This window comes from Herpailurus yagouaroundi, unplaced genomic scaffold (genome assembly GCF_014898765.1).
Source record: "Herpailurus yagouaroundi ecotype Mexico unplaced genomic scaffold, PumYag 190, whole genome shotgun sequence".
NCBI lineage: Eukaryota > Metazoa > Chordata > Mammalia > Carnivora > Felidae > Herpailurus > Herpailurus yagouaroundi.
Genome location: NW_024412421.1, coordinates 31,040,884 through 31,056,552, shown reverse-complemented (window position 1 = coordinate 31,056,552; position 15,669 = coordinate 31,040,884). Strand labels below are relative to the sequence as shown.

Below are 15,669 nucleotides of genomic sequence, written 5' to 3'. Positions count from 1 at the left end.
CTAGAGGTCAAGTCCTGCTACTGCCACCTAGCAGCTGCTAAAGCTAGACATGCCTTCCCCATTCCACTCCCGGGCAAGTCAGTTAACTTTTCTGAGCCTCCCATTCCTCATCTCTGCAACGAAAGTAATACGTATCAGAAAGGGGTTTGGAGAGGATTAAAAAGGTAATGTTTGCACAGTCCCAGGCATATAGCAAGGAAAAGGAAACTGGAGCATGACAGCCCTTGCAAGCACTGCACAGATGTGCTAACAATGCCCATTTTGTAAGTGGGGTGGAAGCTCAGTGCAACAACATGGAAGTCTCCCAAACATCCCTTCACACACTCACATACACACACGCTTTAAGGTGTGTATAATAAGGAATATGTGAAGATGACAATCTGTAATAATGATGTGGAGCTTGAGGTGTTTTTCACTCCACTGTTTCTTCACTGATTCCTGCCCACGCCATAAAATTTGTGTTGACGGTGAAGTCTTTCCCAGAACTTAATTATTTTCTGTCTCCTTGGATGGGGACAGGACTTCTGTTTTTCTGGAAAGGCTTTGGTCCCAGGGCTGGCTACTTAAGCAAGGAACTGACCATGCTGGGTTTCAACTTTGCCCTTTGATTGCTCCTCCATTAGCTAACTGGCTCCCATCCAGTCTCCACCAGGGTGGACAAGTCTTTGCTTCTCTAGGAGCTTCTGTCTGTCCCCTGCATGGGGTACCCAGGCCTCTTGGGATCGGTAAAGTAATAAAGTGGGCTCCTGGATTGTTTCCAGTATTTCTCCAAGTCAAACAGAAACTATGTGTCAGAGCTACCTGGGCCAATACCCAACCACAGTCTCCTTTGAGAATGATTCTGTTTAGACCTGGCTATGAGTCCCGATCTGGGTGACCTTGGTCCTCTGTAGAAGCACGGGAGCATACTTAACGGGAATGGAGACACTCTATCTTTCCCAGGACCTCAGAGACCCAATGGCACGAGAATGCCCGCCCTGCGAAGCCACCTCTGCCGGAACCCTTCTCACTGCCCGGGCGGGTCCCCCAGGTTAGCAAAGCTGGAGCTGCTGACCTTGCACTTTCACTGCGGGGAAATTGACTCCCGGGAACTAGGCCCCGCCCGTTCCCCCCCAACCCCGCCAGCGACCCGCGGCGCCGCCCGGTAGGGCTCGGCCTGCTGCAGTAGGCCCCGCCCCTGACCCTCAGCCCCGACCGCAGGCCCTCCGCCCCTCTCTAGCGTCGCCCTATCCGAGGTCGCTCCCCGCCTGGAGTCCCCGCCCCCGCGCGCTGCCCTACCAGGCCCCGCCCCTCCACACCCGGGCCCCGCCCCCGCCCCTCAGACCAGCCGGCTCGCTCCGGCTCGCTCCAGTCCGGGGCGCCCCCCGCCCCGCCCCCTTCGGCCGGGGTTCCCGAGACGCTGCACCGCGACCCCGCACCTCTGCGAACATGGCGCTACGAGCGGTGCGGAGCATGCGGTCTGCGGCCTGCAGCCTGCGCGCCGCCTCCGCGCCCGCCGCGCCCTGCCTGCCGCGGCCCTGGGGGCTGAGGGCGGGCGCCGTCCGGACGTTGCGCACGGGCTCCGCTCTACTGTCTGGTAAGCGCGGGCGGGCACGTGGGGTGAGCCCGGCCGCTTCGGGGGAATGGGCTGGGCGCCTCCGTCCCCTCGTCAATGCTTACCTCGACTGTCCTGTGCTGACCACCCGGGTCTAGCGAGGCGACCACTCTGCCCACGCTTTCTACTGCTGGGATCTCCGGTTGGCGTGGCCAATGCTGCCTCCCTAAGTGGCGTGGCCGACACCGCAGCCTTTGTCCTGCGGGCTGGGGAGCCAGGAGGAGGAAGCCTGGCACACACGCGCGACCGCTCGCTGCTGGAGAACCGGGCAAGAGTCGCTTGGCTCCTTCGCGACCTTAGGTTATCTTGCATATGTGTGTATCGTGGGCCCTGAAAGTGGAGACATAGTAGCCTTTAGTTTGCTATGTGGGCTATCACTGAGAACTCTGAAGTCAAATTAAAGCAGGAGCACTTAGTGAAATTAAAGCACGGGAGCTAGATTTTTACCAGCAAAAGCGAGCATATCTTTGAAGATTTGGCCATTTCCCAAAAACAGTGATACAGCCTTTTGGACTCATACATTCTGCTCAAGTCTATTGAATCGTGGATGTGTTGGGACAGAAATGAGGCCTCACACGGACTTGAAACTGAAATAACCAGGAGCCCTGCCCACAAATATCTTGGTCATCTCTGATACTTTATATTTTGGCGCAATTATCGCCGCAGAAAACCTTTTCTTACTGCGTGTGCAAATGCTTGAGGCACTAACTGCACCTGCAAGAACTCAGGCTCCTTACTTTAGGGTGAATAGGTCTGTGATGGCTGTTGTCTCATTGACTGTTTCAGAAACCTGTTTGGAACTGGAAGAATTGATAACATTTATTTATTCCAGTCTGAAACATAAAGCTGCTACTCTCTCGTTGCTAATATATTCCTTTAGTTCTGTTGGTGACACATATCAATAATTACCGATTTGCATACAAGAGGAAAGCATATCTCAGATAAGAATTGAATTTAAAGTCTGTTTTTTTGGTTATTCACTGTTACATCTAGTTAAATATTGTCCAAAATATCAACACCCATGATCTGGTTGAACACCAAGGTGTTTAAAACCGAGACCCAAGTTCCAATTTTGATTCTACCTCTTATTAGCTATGTGATCTGGGGCAGTCACTTAACTTCTGAGTCTCTTATTAGAAAAGTGGAAATGATAATGCCTACCACACAAAGTTGTTGGGAGGCTGAAATGAAATGAAATGAAATGTAACCTCTCTGTACAAGTAGCCTGACAAATAGTAAGTCCTTGGTAAATGTTACTTGTTATGAAATATTATAGGATCAAATAATAAAAAATAATTGGCCAATATTAATATAGGTTATCTGGCTAGGGAATTAGAAGGGACTTTTTTTGGGGGGGGGGGGGAGTCTCCATGCTCAATGTGTGGCTTGAACTCGTGACCCTGAGATCAAGAGTCATGCTCTACTGACTGAGTCAGCAAGGCACCCCACATAGTGACTTTGAAAGGAAGAAAATGCAAACACATAAATTACTGAAAACACCTCATTTTGAGGCCCAAAACGATGTTTTTAGATGCTCAGTAAGAAAGTAATTATTTACCTAATTTGTCCACTTTTTCCCTTTTGGGCCAAGGGTTAAAGGAGAATTAAACTAACTCTGGTCTTTAGCCTCAACAGCTTGGTCTACGAAAATGTCTTAGGGACTTTTAAGTTAAGTGGACGTTCATGCATTTGCCTTACTAATGCTGCCTCTCCTCTGAACCTGGGGTTGCTCAATTGCTAAACTGAGTGAGGGCAGCCTTACTCCTAAGATTATCTTTACAATTAGGCAAGATGGCAAGGCCCAAATCAAGACAGTTGTCTTAGAGAAGTCATATTTGTTGTCCAGCCCTTACTTTAAGGTGTATTTGGATTTGAACTGCTCATATTTGGTATTGTAATCAGCCAGTTCTACAGCTGTAACAGGGAGAAGTGAGTGTTGTAGCCAAATACCTATGTAGATATTTTGTTCAAAATCTCCTTTACTTAATAAACTAAACTAAAAAGTTATTTTACTCCCTCAAGTTCTGAGTGCTGTTTGCCAAGCACGGTGGTTAGAACTGGGAATACAAGTGAAAGTGGGATAAACCACGCTTTGCTTGCTTTGTTCTTAGACTCCTTCCTGGGGAGAACTGACAAAGGGGCTGTATGCGTAGCTCCTCAGGTGCTCTGTGCTTGTATGGTCAGGACTCAGGGAGATTGGTGCAGTGTTGTGGGAGTAAGCTGGATGGCCCCAGAATCCAAGCTTGGAGGGCTAGAGAGGCTCCTGGCAGGAAAGAGGTTCTAAACTTGAAGTCCAGAAAAAGCCGTGCCGGGAGAGAGTGGCAGTCAGAGCACCAAGTATGAACTTTACATGGAGAGATCAGATTGACCTGAAGCAGTTAACTACTTGAAGTGGAATGAAGCAAAGCAAGTTCTTTTGTGACAGATTCCGACTTCTTCCAGTGAAGAATACGAAATTGAAGTTTTTTAATGATTAGGGGAAAAAGAAAGGAGTAGTTACATTCTGCTGCATATCAGAGCTGTGAAATCAAAGCAATTTAAGTACAACTATCTTTTGGGTAAGGGGGAAGAGTGAACCAGCAAGGCTTACTCTAAAACAGGATTTGAGGTAGTGAACCATTTTCCCATTAACTTCTGATGCATTATTTTTGGAAAAATGCTTGGCCTCAGAATATGATATATATATTTAAGAAGACAGCATATGCTTTAAAAAATTTTTGTTTCTTTAAATGACAGTAGCCACTATGGGGCGCCTGGATGGCGCAGTCGGTTAAGCGTCCGGCTTCAGCCAGGTCACGATCTCGCGGTCCATGAGTTCGAGCCCCGCGTCAGGCTCTGGGCCGATGGCTCGGAGCCTGGAGCCTGTTTCCGATTCTGTGTCTCCCTCTCTCTCTGCCCCTCCCCCGTTCATGCTCTGTCTCTCTCTGTCCCAAAAATAAATAAAAACGTTGAAAAAAAAATTTAATAAAAATAAAAAAAAAATAAATAAATGACAGTAGCCACTTTCAAGGACAAGGTTATTTCAATTAAAATGAAATCTTAAGAACTTAGTCAAGTTATATAATTTGATCCAAGTCGTTTTCATGCCTGTAAGATTCCACCTTATAACCAAGTTGCAGTGAAGTCCTCTTAGGTCAACTCTACCCAAAGAGGCTTTTTTTTTTTTTTCTTTAGGTTAAGTCATTTATGAGCATTTATAAGTATTATAAGCATTTATGTTCCCTCACCCACATCCGTCTATAGAGGAACAGACTACATTCTGTAACACAGATCACTAATAGATAAGTATACTTTGAAATGTGCCCCAAAATCGTTTATATGTGTGATTTAGACTAATGTCAGAATAATCAAATCTCCAAAAGATGCACCAGGTGTTCACATCGAGCCACCTTCGTCTAAATGATCCTATTGTTGAGAAGATGTTCTGTCTTCACAAGATCTGGTTTTTCCTGGGCAGTGTACTGAAAGGCAGGGTCAGTAAGTCAAACACAAATACTGGGAAAGTCTTGCCTTTAGACAGCATTGATACGAAAAGTGCTTTTTAACAAGTGGTGCCACTGCTTTTCTGAAATACTGGTCTTCTGTTTTAGTGCGTAAATTCACAGACAAACATGAATGGATAACAACAGAAAATGGTATTGGAACAGTGGGAATCAGCAATTTTGCACAGGTACTGGATTGTCTTGAAATACTTAAAACAGTCTGCGCTTGCCTAATTTGGATTGTCTCTACCTTTTAAAAATTGTTTATTTTGCCCCTTAGTATTTTGAGTTCTTTCAAGAACATCAATCATAGGTGAAGCAAGTAAAAATGTAATTTAGTTAGGGCAGTATATAGTGTCTTAAGAGATTATTGAAAGGTTAACACTTAAAGGTAAACATACCTTATTCAGGAAAGAGATGTTTGTTCCATTTGGGGTAGTTAAGGAGAGAGTAAGAGCAAGTAAAGGGCTAGAGTGTTGACAGTGTTTTGTAGATCCTGTGGAGCATCCGTGATCCATGATCCATGTGAATACACGCTCCAGAAGGAAAACCTAAATTGGCACAGATTGGACCAAGGCGGAACCCTTTATTTAGCCAATCTTTTTCTCTTAATCCCCCACTGATCCCTTATTGAGAAATTATGCAGAAGAAAATGAGAAGGCAAGTAACAGTATGAGTCCATGATTTTTCCACTGGGTCTGTGTGTAGGGTGGGGCTGAGAGGGGAAAGGGGGCACTGAGAATCAGTGGCAACTGTATCTTCACTGGCATTTCTGTGTACCTACTGAGGCCCGTACAGCAGCGTGCTGTGTCCAATACTGTACAAGTGTTGTCTTCCCCTCCTGGAGTTTATGAGGGGAATCTCCTACATGGAAGACAACGTACAAAGCATCACAAGATGGATGGCATGAATAGTACAGGGTTGTAACTCACTGACCTGATGGGGAGCTCACTTCTTAACAAACAGAGTCAAGGTCTTCATGGAGTACAAGGCTTGAGGACTATGATTTGCAGATCAGGAGGTAGGATTTCAGCAAATACGGGAGGGGAGATGGCCTAAGCAAAACTGCAAAGGTGAAAAAGCACAAGGTGTGTTTCTTCTCCGAGGAGCTCTAGTACATGGGGGGGTGGAGGTTGTGACCGGAATCGCTGCTGCCTGTGGGCCAGTCTAACTGGTGGCCTGTTTTTTTTGCAGGTCCTGAGCTAAAAATAGTTCTGCATTTTTAAAGTTGTGAGGAAAACCAAAGAATGCGGCCCCTCAAGTGTAAAATATGCCCTATCTGAATGATAGAGTATTGGTGTTTGGCTTGTTTCTATTCACTAGGAGGTTTAATTTGATTTCTTAAAGGTTATTGTTTTGTTTGTTTTAGGAAGCTTTGGGAGATGTTGTTTACTGTAGTCTGCCTGAAGTTGGGACAAAATTGAACAAGCAAGGTATTTTTCTCATCTTGGTATATGATTCATGCCTTAAGTTTTCTTTACCTTGAATAATAACTTGTTTGCACCTAGGGTCAGTTAGAGTGCTTTTTACTCAAGTAACAGAAAACTCATCTAAAAGTAGATTTAACACTTGAGGTTTATTATATCTCCTTCAAGAGGTCTGGAGATAGATGGATACGGGATTGGCTTATTGGCACAGTGAAGGGTCATCAAGGACATGACTTCTTTTCCTACTGTTTCTGCCTCTTTGTGTCAGAGGTCACAAAATGGCAGCAAAATCTTCAAGCATCACTTTCTTAAATGGCCAGATCCAAAAGTAGGATGAGAAGGTAAAATCTGTTTTTCTTTAGAGGCAGTAGAGAGTATCAGGAAAGAGTGGGCTCAGGAGTCAGAACCTCATTCTCAATCCTGACCCCACAGTGTTATCAGCTGTGTAATTTTGGTGAAATTAATTTGAGTCTCATCTTTAAGTTGGGATGATAATAATAATAGCTACCTCACAGTTGTTTAAAGATTAAGGTGAAATTAAGCATAATGTTTAACATAAGATGAGTGCTTGATAATGTTAGTAGAACCAGGTACATTATTTATGGGCTCTGTCACATATAGAAGACAGCCCTACAGAATTGAAGTATCTGTTTTTCTAAATATCTTTGACAGTATTGGCCATAAGTTTTTCTGCTGAAACTTTCCCCATTATTTATCTTGCTTGAACTTTTTCTGCTTCCTGGCTCTCAGTAGTCCTATCCCTCTTTTTGAAGGTCTTCGTAGGAACCTTTTCCGATATCATAATAAGACCCTTGTGATTGATAATCTGTGTCCATTTTCTTCGTTCTATACATGAGAGCAGTTGTTAATTTTCTTTTATGGTGTTTTATTTACTGTGATCCACTCTGCTGCTCTCAAGCAGGAGATCCTGTTTCCAAACATCTCTTCCCAGCAAGTGAGCAGCATGAACTTGCTTTCTGTGCTGAAAAAACTTCTATTAACATAAGTATCCCTAAACTAATGAATGCTCTCTTTAAACTTTCTGCTAAAGGTGCTTATAAAATTAATGCACAATTTACATACAGTGAAAACGCATGATGTATGTACAATTCCATGAGTTTTGACAAACACTTTATAAACCTTGCCCATTAAAACCCTTCTCAAGACAACCTCTTCTCTGATTTATCACCATAGATTAGTGTTGTCTATTTAACTTCATTCAAAAGGAACCACAGTTTATGTCTGGCTTCTTTTGTCCAGTATCATGATTTTGAGATTTATTTATATTGTGACCTACTGTTCATATTTTGTTGAATAGTGTACCATTGTGTAACACTTTAATCTTTCCCCTGTTGATGGATGTCTGTATTATTTCCAGTTTTTGGCTGTTAGAAATAAAGCTACTATAAACTTTTTTGTAGATGTCTTCATTTCTCTTGGGTAAGTATATGTAGAAGTGGAATTTCTGGCTTACGCGTAGTAAGTATATGTTTAACTTTGGGAAACTGGCAGTTTCTTATAAAGTGGTTGTACCATTTGACATTCTCACTAGCAGTATGAGAGTTTGTAGGCACTGCACATCTCACTGTGGTTTTAACTTATCTTTCCCTAATGACAAATTACTGTTGAACACCCTTCCACATGCTTTTTGCCACTCACGTTTTTTTTGTTGTTGTTGTTTAGTCTCTAGTCAAGCCTTTATCAAATTTATTTGGGTTCTATATATTCTAGATTCAAATCCTTTTTCAGGGCTATTTTTTGTGAGTATTTTGTCATATTTTGTGATTTTGCCTTTTAATTTTCTTGTGTTTTTTTTTGAAAAGCTTTTAATTTTTAACAAGTGCAAGTTATAATATTTATATATAGAACATTGTATCTTCTCTAAGAAATCTTTGTCTGTTTCCATAGTTCCCATCTTATACACCCTAGTGCCATGGGGGTGCTGTGGGACATTTAAAATTTTTGCCCTCTTTTGGACCCCACACAACTGATAGCTCAATGGAATTAACAGTTCCAATATTAGATCTCACTGTGTTACCTTGGGTAATGTGTCTTTGAAGCAAATACTGCATGAAAATAAGCAAGGATCATCAAATAAGGCAGTGGTTGTGTTCAGGCTGATTCTGTGGTGGCGAACTTGTATAGCATGCAGCAGCCACATATCACTAAATAGTTGTAGTTAAAAATGAAAAGTAAATTACTCAGACACTTAGGGCACTGGGAACCGAGAAAGTTTGAGCAACTCTGGCATGTATCAAGTTTGCAAAGGTACTCTCCGTGTGTTTTTTTTCTTGAAACTTCACAATAGTTTTTGCTTTCATTTTCAGGCCTTATTAAATTCACTGTTCTTATAGTTTTGTAGATTCCTTTGGATCTTCTATGTAAACAATGTAATCTGTAAATAGCTTTATTTGTTATTTTCAATCTTCATGCATTTTATTTCTTTCCCTTGCCTTATTGCACTAGACCAAGCCCTCAGTGTAATGTTGAATAGAAGTGGTAAGGTAGACATCATTGCCTTGGCCTTGTTCCTAATCTTGGGAGAATGCATTGAAGACTGCATCATTAGGCATGATAGTTTGCTGTGGGGTTTCTGATGGATGCCCATTATTAGATGAGGAGGTTCCTTTCTATCTAGTTTGCTGAGAGTTTTTATCATTTATGGATGTTGAATTTTGTCAAATTTGTTTTATCCGTCTATTCACGTGATCATAGGGGTTTCTCCTTTATTCTGTTAACGTGATTTATAAGATTTGTTATTTTAGAAAGAGGGAGCACGAAAGCAGGGGAGAGGGTCAGAGGGAAGGAGAGAGGATCTTAAGTGGGCTCCATGTTCAACCTGGACCCAGATGCAGGGCTTGATCCCAAGACCCTGAGTCAGAATCAGATGTTCAACTGATTAAGCCACTTTGGCACCCCAAGATTGATTTATTTTTAAGTGTTTAATTAGCCTTGCATTCCTGGTAGACATGATGCAAAAATTGTCTTTTAAAAATATACTACTGGATTTGATTTGCTAATTAATAATTTTCATATTAATACTCATGAGAGATACTGGTCTTTTATAATGGCTTTGTCAAATTTTGGAATTAGTTATATTGTTTGGACTAAGTTTGGAAATGTTCTCACCACGTATCTTTTTCTGAAAGAATTTGCAAGATTGGTATTATTCTTTAAATGATAGAATTAACCAGTGAACTGTGAGTCAGATGATTTCATTGTCGGAAGGTTTTTGACATGTAATGTAATTTCTTTAACAGGTATAAAGCTATTCAGGGGCGTCTGAGTAGCTCAGTCAGTTAAGCTTCCACTTCAGCTCAGGTCATCATCTCATGGTGTGAGTGGGTGGCTAGTGGTTGGAGCCCCACATCGGGCTCTGTGCTGACAGCTCAGAGCCTGGATGGAGCCTACTTCAGATTCTGTGACTCCCTCTCTCTCTCTGTCCCTCCCCCACTTGTGTTCTCTGTCTCTCTCTCTCAAAACAATAAACATTAAAAAAAATAGATATCAGGCTATTCATATTTTCTACATTGTCTTACTTTGGTTTTATTATGTTTTGGGGGGAGTTTTTCCATTTCCTGTTGTGAAATTCAGTGTAAAAATGCTCATTTTTCATTTGTTATCCTTTTATATCTGCAGGATCTAGAGTTAAGAACCCCTGTTTTGTTCCTTCATATTTGTAGTAATTTGTGTTTTTTTTTTCCCTTGATCATTCTTGGTAGCTCTTTATCAACTGTATTAATCTTGAAAGAAGCAAATTTTCATGGTCAATTTTCTCTACAGTCCGTTTCATGCTCCTATCTTTGTTTTCTTCCTTCAACTTAGATTTAATCTGCTCTCGTTTTTCTGACTTCTCACTAAGTATTTTCTACCCATATGGTAAAATGCTGTCTCCCTTGTGGTGGACAGCAGCTAAAACGGAAGTTTAATTCTTCTGGCCTCAGCTGGGACACTTGGGAGTCTGCCTCGTGCATGCATGGCTGAGGGATAGTTCAGAGACCTGGGCAGAGTTCATACACAGGCTTTTTGGTGCTCCCTTTTAGTTTCTCTCTTTTGGATTTCCCACCTCGCTTTCCAGTAGCTGTGGTGGCCTCAAACACTGGTCCTCTGGTTCCTTAACGCCAATTAAGACTGAGATTTTCTTTCAGAATTTTGGCTGCCCCACATAGCACAGATTGGTGCCTCTCTTCGGGCTAAAAGCCAGTGGGGAAAAAAAATCACTATTCCTTCTTTCAAGTGTTGTCTACTTTCCGTAAATTAACTGCTTTTGTTCGTGTTTTTCTAGTATCTTTAGAACCCAGGTCATTTGTTTTAAGATGTTCTTTGTAAATGAAACCCAAAGATATTAATTAATTTCCAGCGCTATTTTAGCTATGACCCACAAATATGGACATGTTGTATTCTTATCATTCACTTTAGATCACTTGATGTTGTCCCACACGTGACTGAGGCTGTTTTTTCAGTGCTTTAAAAATTTGTCAAAAGACTGAAATAACCAATCTAATTGGTTAATTTCAGATGCTCTTTCTTCACATTCCCTGACCCTTCTGTTACTGCCATCCAGTGAATTTTATTGTAGATATTATACTTTCCAGTTCTAGAATGTTCATTTAAATTTCATTTCTTTATAGGCATTCCCTCATGATGAACATAAGATGAACTTTTAAAAGATCTGAACATGTTTATAACATATTTATAATAGCTACTTTTAGGCTCTCTGCTTATTCCATTAAGTGGGTCTATGGGTCATTTTGGGATCTGTTAACTTTTTCTCTTCATCATGGCTCTCTTCTTTTAAGGATCTCAACCCTCAATTTCCAGCCACCTTGGCAGGCCCACATTCTGTCCTCTGATCCCTCAAGCAATTAAGACTGGTTTTCTGTTTGTGTTCTAGTTACACTGTGCACTTTGAGGCAACGCTGTCGGCACAAATTATGTAAATCAAGATCACGCCCAGTTTGGGCCCCCTTTAAGGACTGACTTCTCTTTTAGTCGCTCTACAGAGCCTTCATATCATTGTTTTTTTATGTTTTGTTCAGAGTTTATAATTGTTATGTGCAGGAAGGCTGGTCTGATAAGATACTTCACCATTATTGGAATCTCCTAAAATTTTCATTTTCAGAGCTACAGTAAATTGAAAGAAAATTTTTACTGAACTTATTAAATACATTGGTATTCAGATACATCACCATTTGTTGTCACTCTGTCTAAAACAGATAGATCCACTTTACTGAGGATATTTATACCCTTCTCACAGGTGACAGGAGTATGACAAAAATCTGTGGTTTTTTTTTTGTTTTAGAGAGCTGGGGAGAGGGGTAGAGGGAGAGAGAGAATCTTAAGCAGGCTCCACACTCAGCGTGGAGCCCAATGCGGGGCTCAGTCCTATCCTGGGATCATGACTTGAGCCAGAATCAATAGACCCTCAACCGGCTGAGCCGCCTAGGCACCCCTATGGTTTTATTTTTTAATTAAAGATATTTAGAATGTTTTATCATGCCTGTATTAAAGGTGACTACTCCATATTTTATATGTTCAGGTTACTGACTTGTGATATTTGATATTTTCTTTAATTTTCTCAATTTAGAGGAGTTTGGTGCTTTGGAAAGTGTGAAAGCTGCTAGTGAACTCTATTCTCCTCTATCAGGAGAAGTAACTGAAATTAATGAAGCTCTTGCAGAAAATCCAGGACTTGTCAACAAATCTTGTTATGAAGATGGTAAGTTGTTGCTAGAACTTTTTCAAAGGATTAGTGCTACAGTTAACATTTAACCTAGATTCATAAAGCAAGCTTCAGCTGATTTTAACTTCATCTTTTTGCACTTTTTGACAGTAAATAGGCATGTTTTGCTGTAAAAAAAGGGAAAGACAGATTAGCTCAGTATTGAAGCTTATGTTTAAGATCTCTGTCATTGAAAGCACTGCCTTGTTTTAGAGTTCTTGGTATCACCGTTGGGACTCTTTATTTTCCTCTTCAGACACGAAGTACCCAGTCACCCTGTGTGGTGTGGGTGGCGGCAGAGGAACACGCACTGTGCCAGGTGCCAGTTTTCTCATACGGTCATCTTCCCAGTAACCTGGGGAAGTATGGGGGGCAGCAGTTTTCTCCATTTTGTACGTGAATTGAGGCTCCAAAGGTTTTATCTATTAAGGTCGCACAGCTAATAAATGGCAAAACCAGGATTAGCTTGCAGTTCTCTGTTGCCTGTCACCTGCCCCCTCTAACTCAACTACTGCTTTCTGCTGCCATTCACCTCAGCAGTTACAGTGTTTCTTCTGGGAGAGAAAGCTGTCCCTGGTCTGCGTATCTGGACAATATACGCGATTCAGCAATATAGCGATTCAGCAATTCTATACATTACTCATTGCTCATCATGATAAATGTACTCCTTAATGCCCGGCTCCCAGTTCACCCATTCCCCCACCTACCTCCCCTCTGCTAACCATCAGTTCTCTATAGTTAAGAGGCTGTTTCTTGGTTTGCCTCTGTGTTTTTCCTTTGTTTGTTTTTCTTAAATTCCATGCTAATGAAGTCATACGGTATTTGTCTTTCTCTGACTTATTCAGTTAGCGTTATGCTCTCTATCTCCATCCATGTTGTTGCAAATGGCAATTTTTTTTTTTTTTTTTTTTTTTACAGCTGAGTAATAATCCATTGTATATATACCACAAGTTTGTCCGTTCATCTATCAGTGGACACTTGGGCTGCCTCCATAATTGGCTACTGTAAATAATGCTGCAGGAAACCTAGGGGAGTGCATGTATGCTTTCAAATTCATGTTTTCGTATTTAGATAAATACCCAGTAGTGTGATTACTGAATCATAGGGTAGTTCTGTTTTTAATTTTTTTGAGGAACCTCCATAGTGTATTCCACAGTGGCTGCATGAGTTCGCATTCCCACCAGCAGTGCATGAGGGTTTCTTTTTCTCCATATCCTTGCCAACACTTGCTGTTCCTTGTGTTTTTGATTTTAGCCATTCTGACAGGTGTGAAGTTGAGTCCTTAATCCATTATGGTGGAAACTATTCCAGCTTTAATTCTTTTCAGTTATGATATGCAAAGATATTAACTTAATTGTTAAGGCTAAAATATAACTCTCCTTGAACAAATAAGGAGTGATTTATGTCAAGAATACTAAGTTTTGAGGCACTCAGAAATTTTTACATTTTGAACACATTTGACTTTGACACTTTAAAAAGATAGTTTGGAATATGATAACTGTTTTTTGGTTGCAGGTTGGCTGATCAAGATAACACTCAGTAATCCTTCAGAACTGGATGAACTGATGAGTGAAGAAGCATATGAGAAATACATAAAATCTATTGAGGAGTAAAAATGGAACCCCTAAATAAACTAGTATGAAACAACTTAATCTAGCATAGTTGTCTTAAATTAATGGTGCACAGAGGATTTAAAATGGCAACTTTTAGCAATACCAGTGCAGAAAGAAACTACTTGCAACAATGTTAATGAAAGAAAACACCCCTTAACTTTCTAACCATTGCCTATGAATACAATGTGCATATTTTTTGCAACACCCTATGATTTTTAGGCTAGGCTCTAGTTATAATATTCAGAATCCTGAAATTATCTGTGGTTAGAAATTAGTTATAAAAACTATGTAATTCCAGGATAACAATGTCATCTTAAACCTTTGGGAATTTTCACTTGGCTTACATCTATCCCTGGATTGGGGTCAAAATACTTAAATGATCTGTCCATTGGAAATAAATGGCAGTGGAGAAAGGTCTGTTAGTTGTATAGTGTCAGATAAAGAACAATATTATCTTAATTTTGTAATATACTGTGCTTGCTGGTGCTATTTTTATATGGTGAAGCAACAGCCTTGCAGGAAGATAAATAGTTTAATAAAACATTCAACTTCATTAATCATGTATTTTGTTTTGTTGTTACTATTTCATTTAGTGACTCTGCTAATATTTGTGAAAATGCTAATTTTAACTTATGGAAAATTATTTAAGGAACTTATTTATTTTTATATGTATCTTTTTTTTAAGCTTATTTACGTATTTTGAGAGAGTGTGTGAGTGTGCATGTAAGCAGGGGAGGGTCAGAGAATGCTGGCAGGCTCTGTCCTGTCGGCACAGAGCCCAACACGGGGCTGGAACCCACACACTGAGAGGTCAAGATGCTTAACTGAGCTACCCAGGTGCCCCTTGTAAAGGAAATATAGGGGCACCTGGGTGGCTCATTCTGTTGGGTGTCCAATTTCGGCTCAGAGCTCGATCCCACTGTTTGTGAGTTGGAGTCTCACATTAGGCTTCGTGCTGACAGGGCAGATCCGGCTTGGGATTCTCTCTCTCTGCCCTTCTTGAGCCCTCTCTTTTTCTCTCAAAATAAGTAAGTACACTTAAACACTAAATAAAAAATAAAAGGCAATTTAAGCCATAACAGTGAAGAGTTCCAGGAACATGTTTTCTTTTAGTCACAAATAAAAAAGACCAGGGGCGCCTGGGTGGCGCAGTCGGTTGAGCGTCCGACTTCAGCCAGGTCACGATCTCGCGGTCCGTGAGTTCGAGCCCCGCGTCGGGCTCTGGGCTGATGGCTCGGAGCCTGGAGCCTGTTTCCGATTCTGTGTCTCCCTCTCTCTCTGCCCCTCCCCCGTTCATGCTCTGTCTCTCTCTGTCCCAAAAATAAATAAAAAACGTTGAAAAAAAATTAAAAAAAAAATAAAAAAGACCTAATTGCCTGATAGTATTAAGTACCATTTTTCGCTTATCTTTAACATAATCAAAAGGAAAGCACTGACTTATTTTGTTTTTATCCTGCTAAGTTAGAAGACAGAAAAGGAAAACAAGGAAAGGTAAAAGTTTGATCAACATAGCACATAGCATCCTTAAGTACGTAAACCACATTCAGGTTTCCATTTTAAGTAACGGGAACAGCAGTAGACATAGTGAAACTTTATGAGCTCTGACACCGACTTACTGAATATTCTTTGCAGCTTAAGCAAATTTAAAGTGCCCAGTGATAATTTTAGGTTGCTAATATAAGTACACACAGCGAGAGCAAACACCTCTATCATTTTTCCCAGTTGGTGCAGGAAGAGGGAGGTATTCAAATACTACCACCTTCTGATGGTGAATAAACAGCAAAGGTGAAAACCTAAAGGAAATAGGTAAATCTTCCCTGCTCCTCAGTAG

General features: G+C 41.2%; 1 protein-coding gene across 1 annotated transcript; it reads left to right on the top strand.

The window, feature by feature from the left end:
- The first annotated feature begins 1,300 nt into the window (after positions 1 to 1,300).
- Positions 1,301 to 14,395, top strand: GCSH (glycine cleavage system protein H). Its single transcript, XM_040443206.1, has 5 exons — positions 1,301 to 1,576; positions 5,185 to 5,264; positions 6,446 to 6,509; positions 12,091 to 12,222; positions 13,741 to 14,395. Exons 1-5 carry the CDS (start codon positions 1,429 to 1,431, stop codon positions 13,836 to 13,838), a joined length of 522 nt encoding a protein of 173 aa, XP_040299140.1. The 5' UTR covers positions 1,301 to 1,428; the 3' UTR covers positions 13,839 to 14,395.
- The last annotated feature ends 1,274 nt before the right edge of the window (positions 14,396 to 15,669 follow it).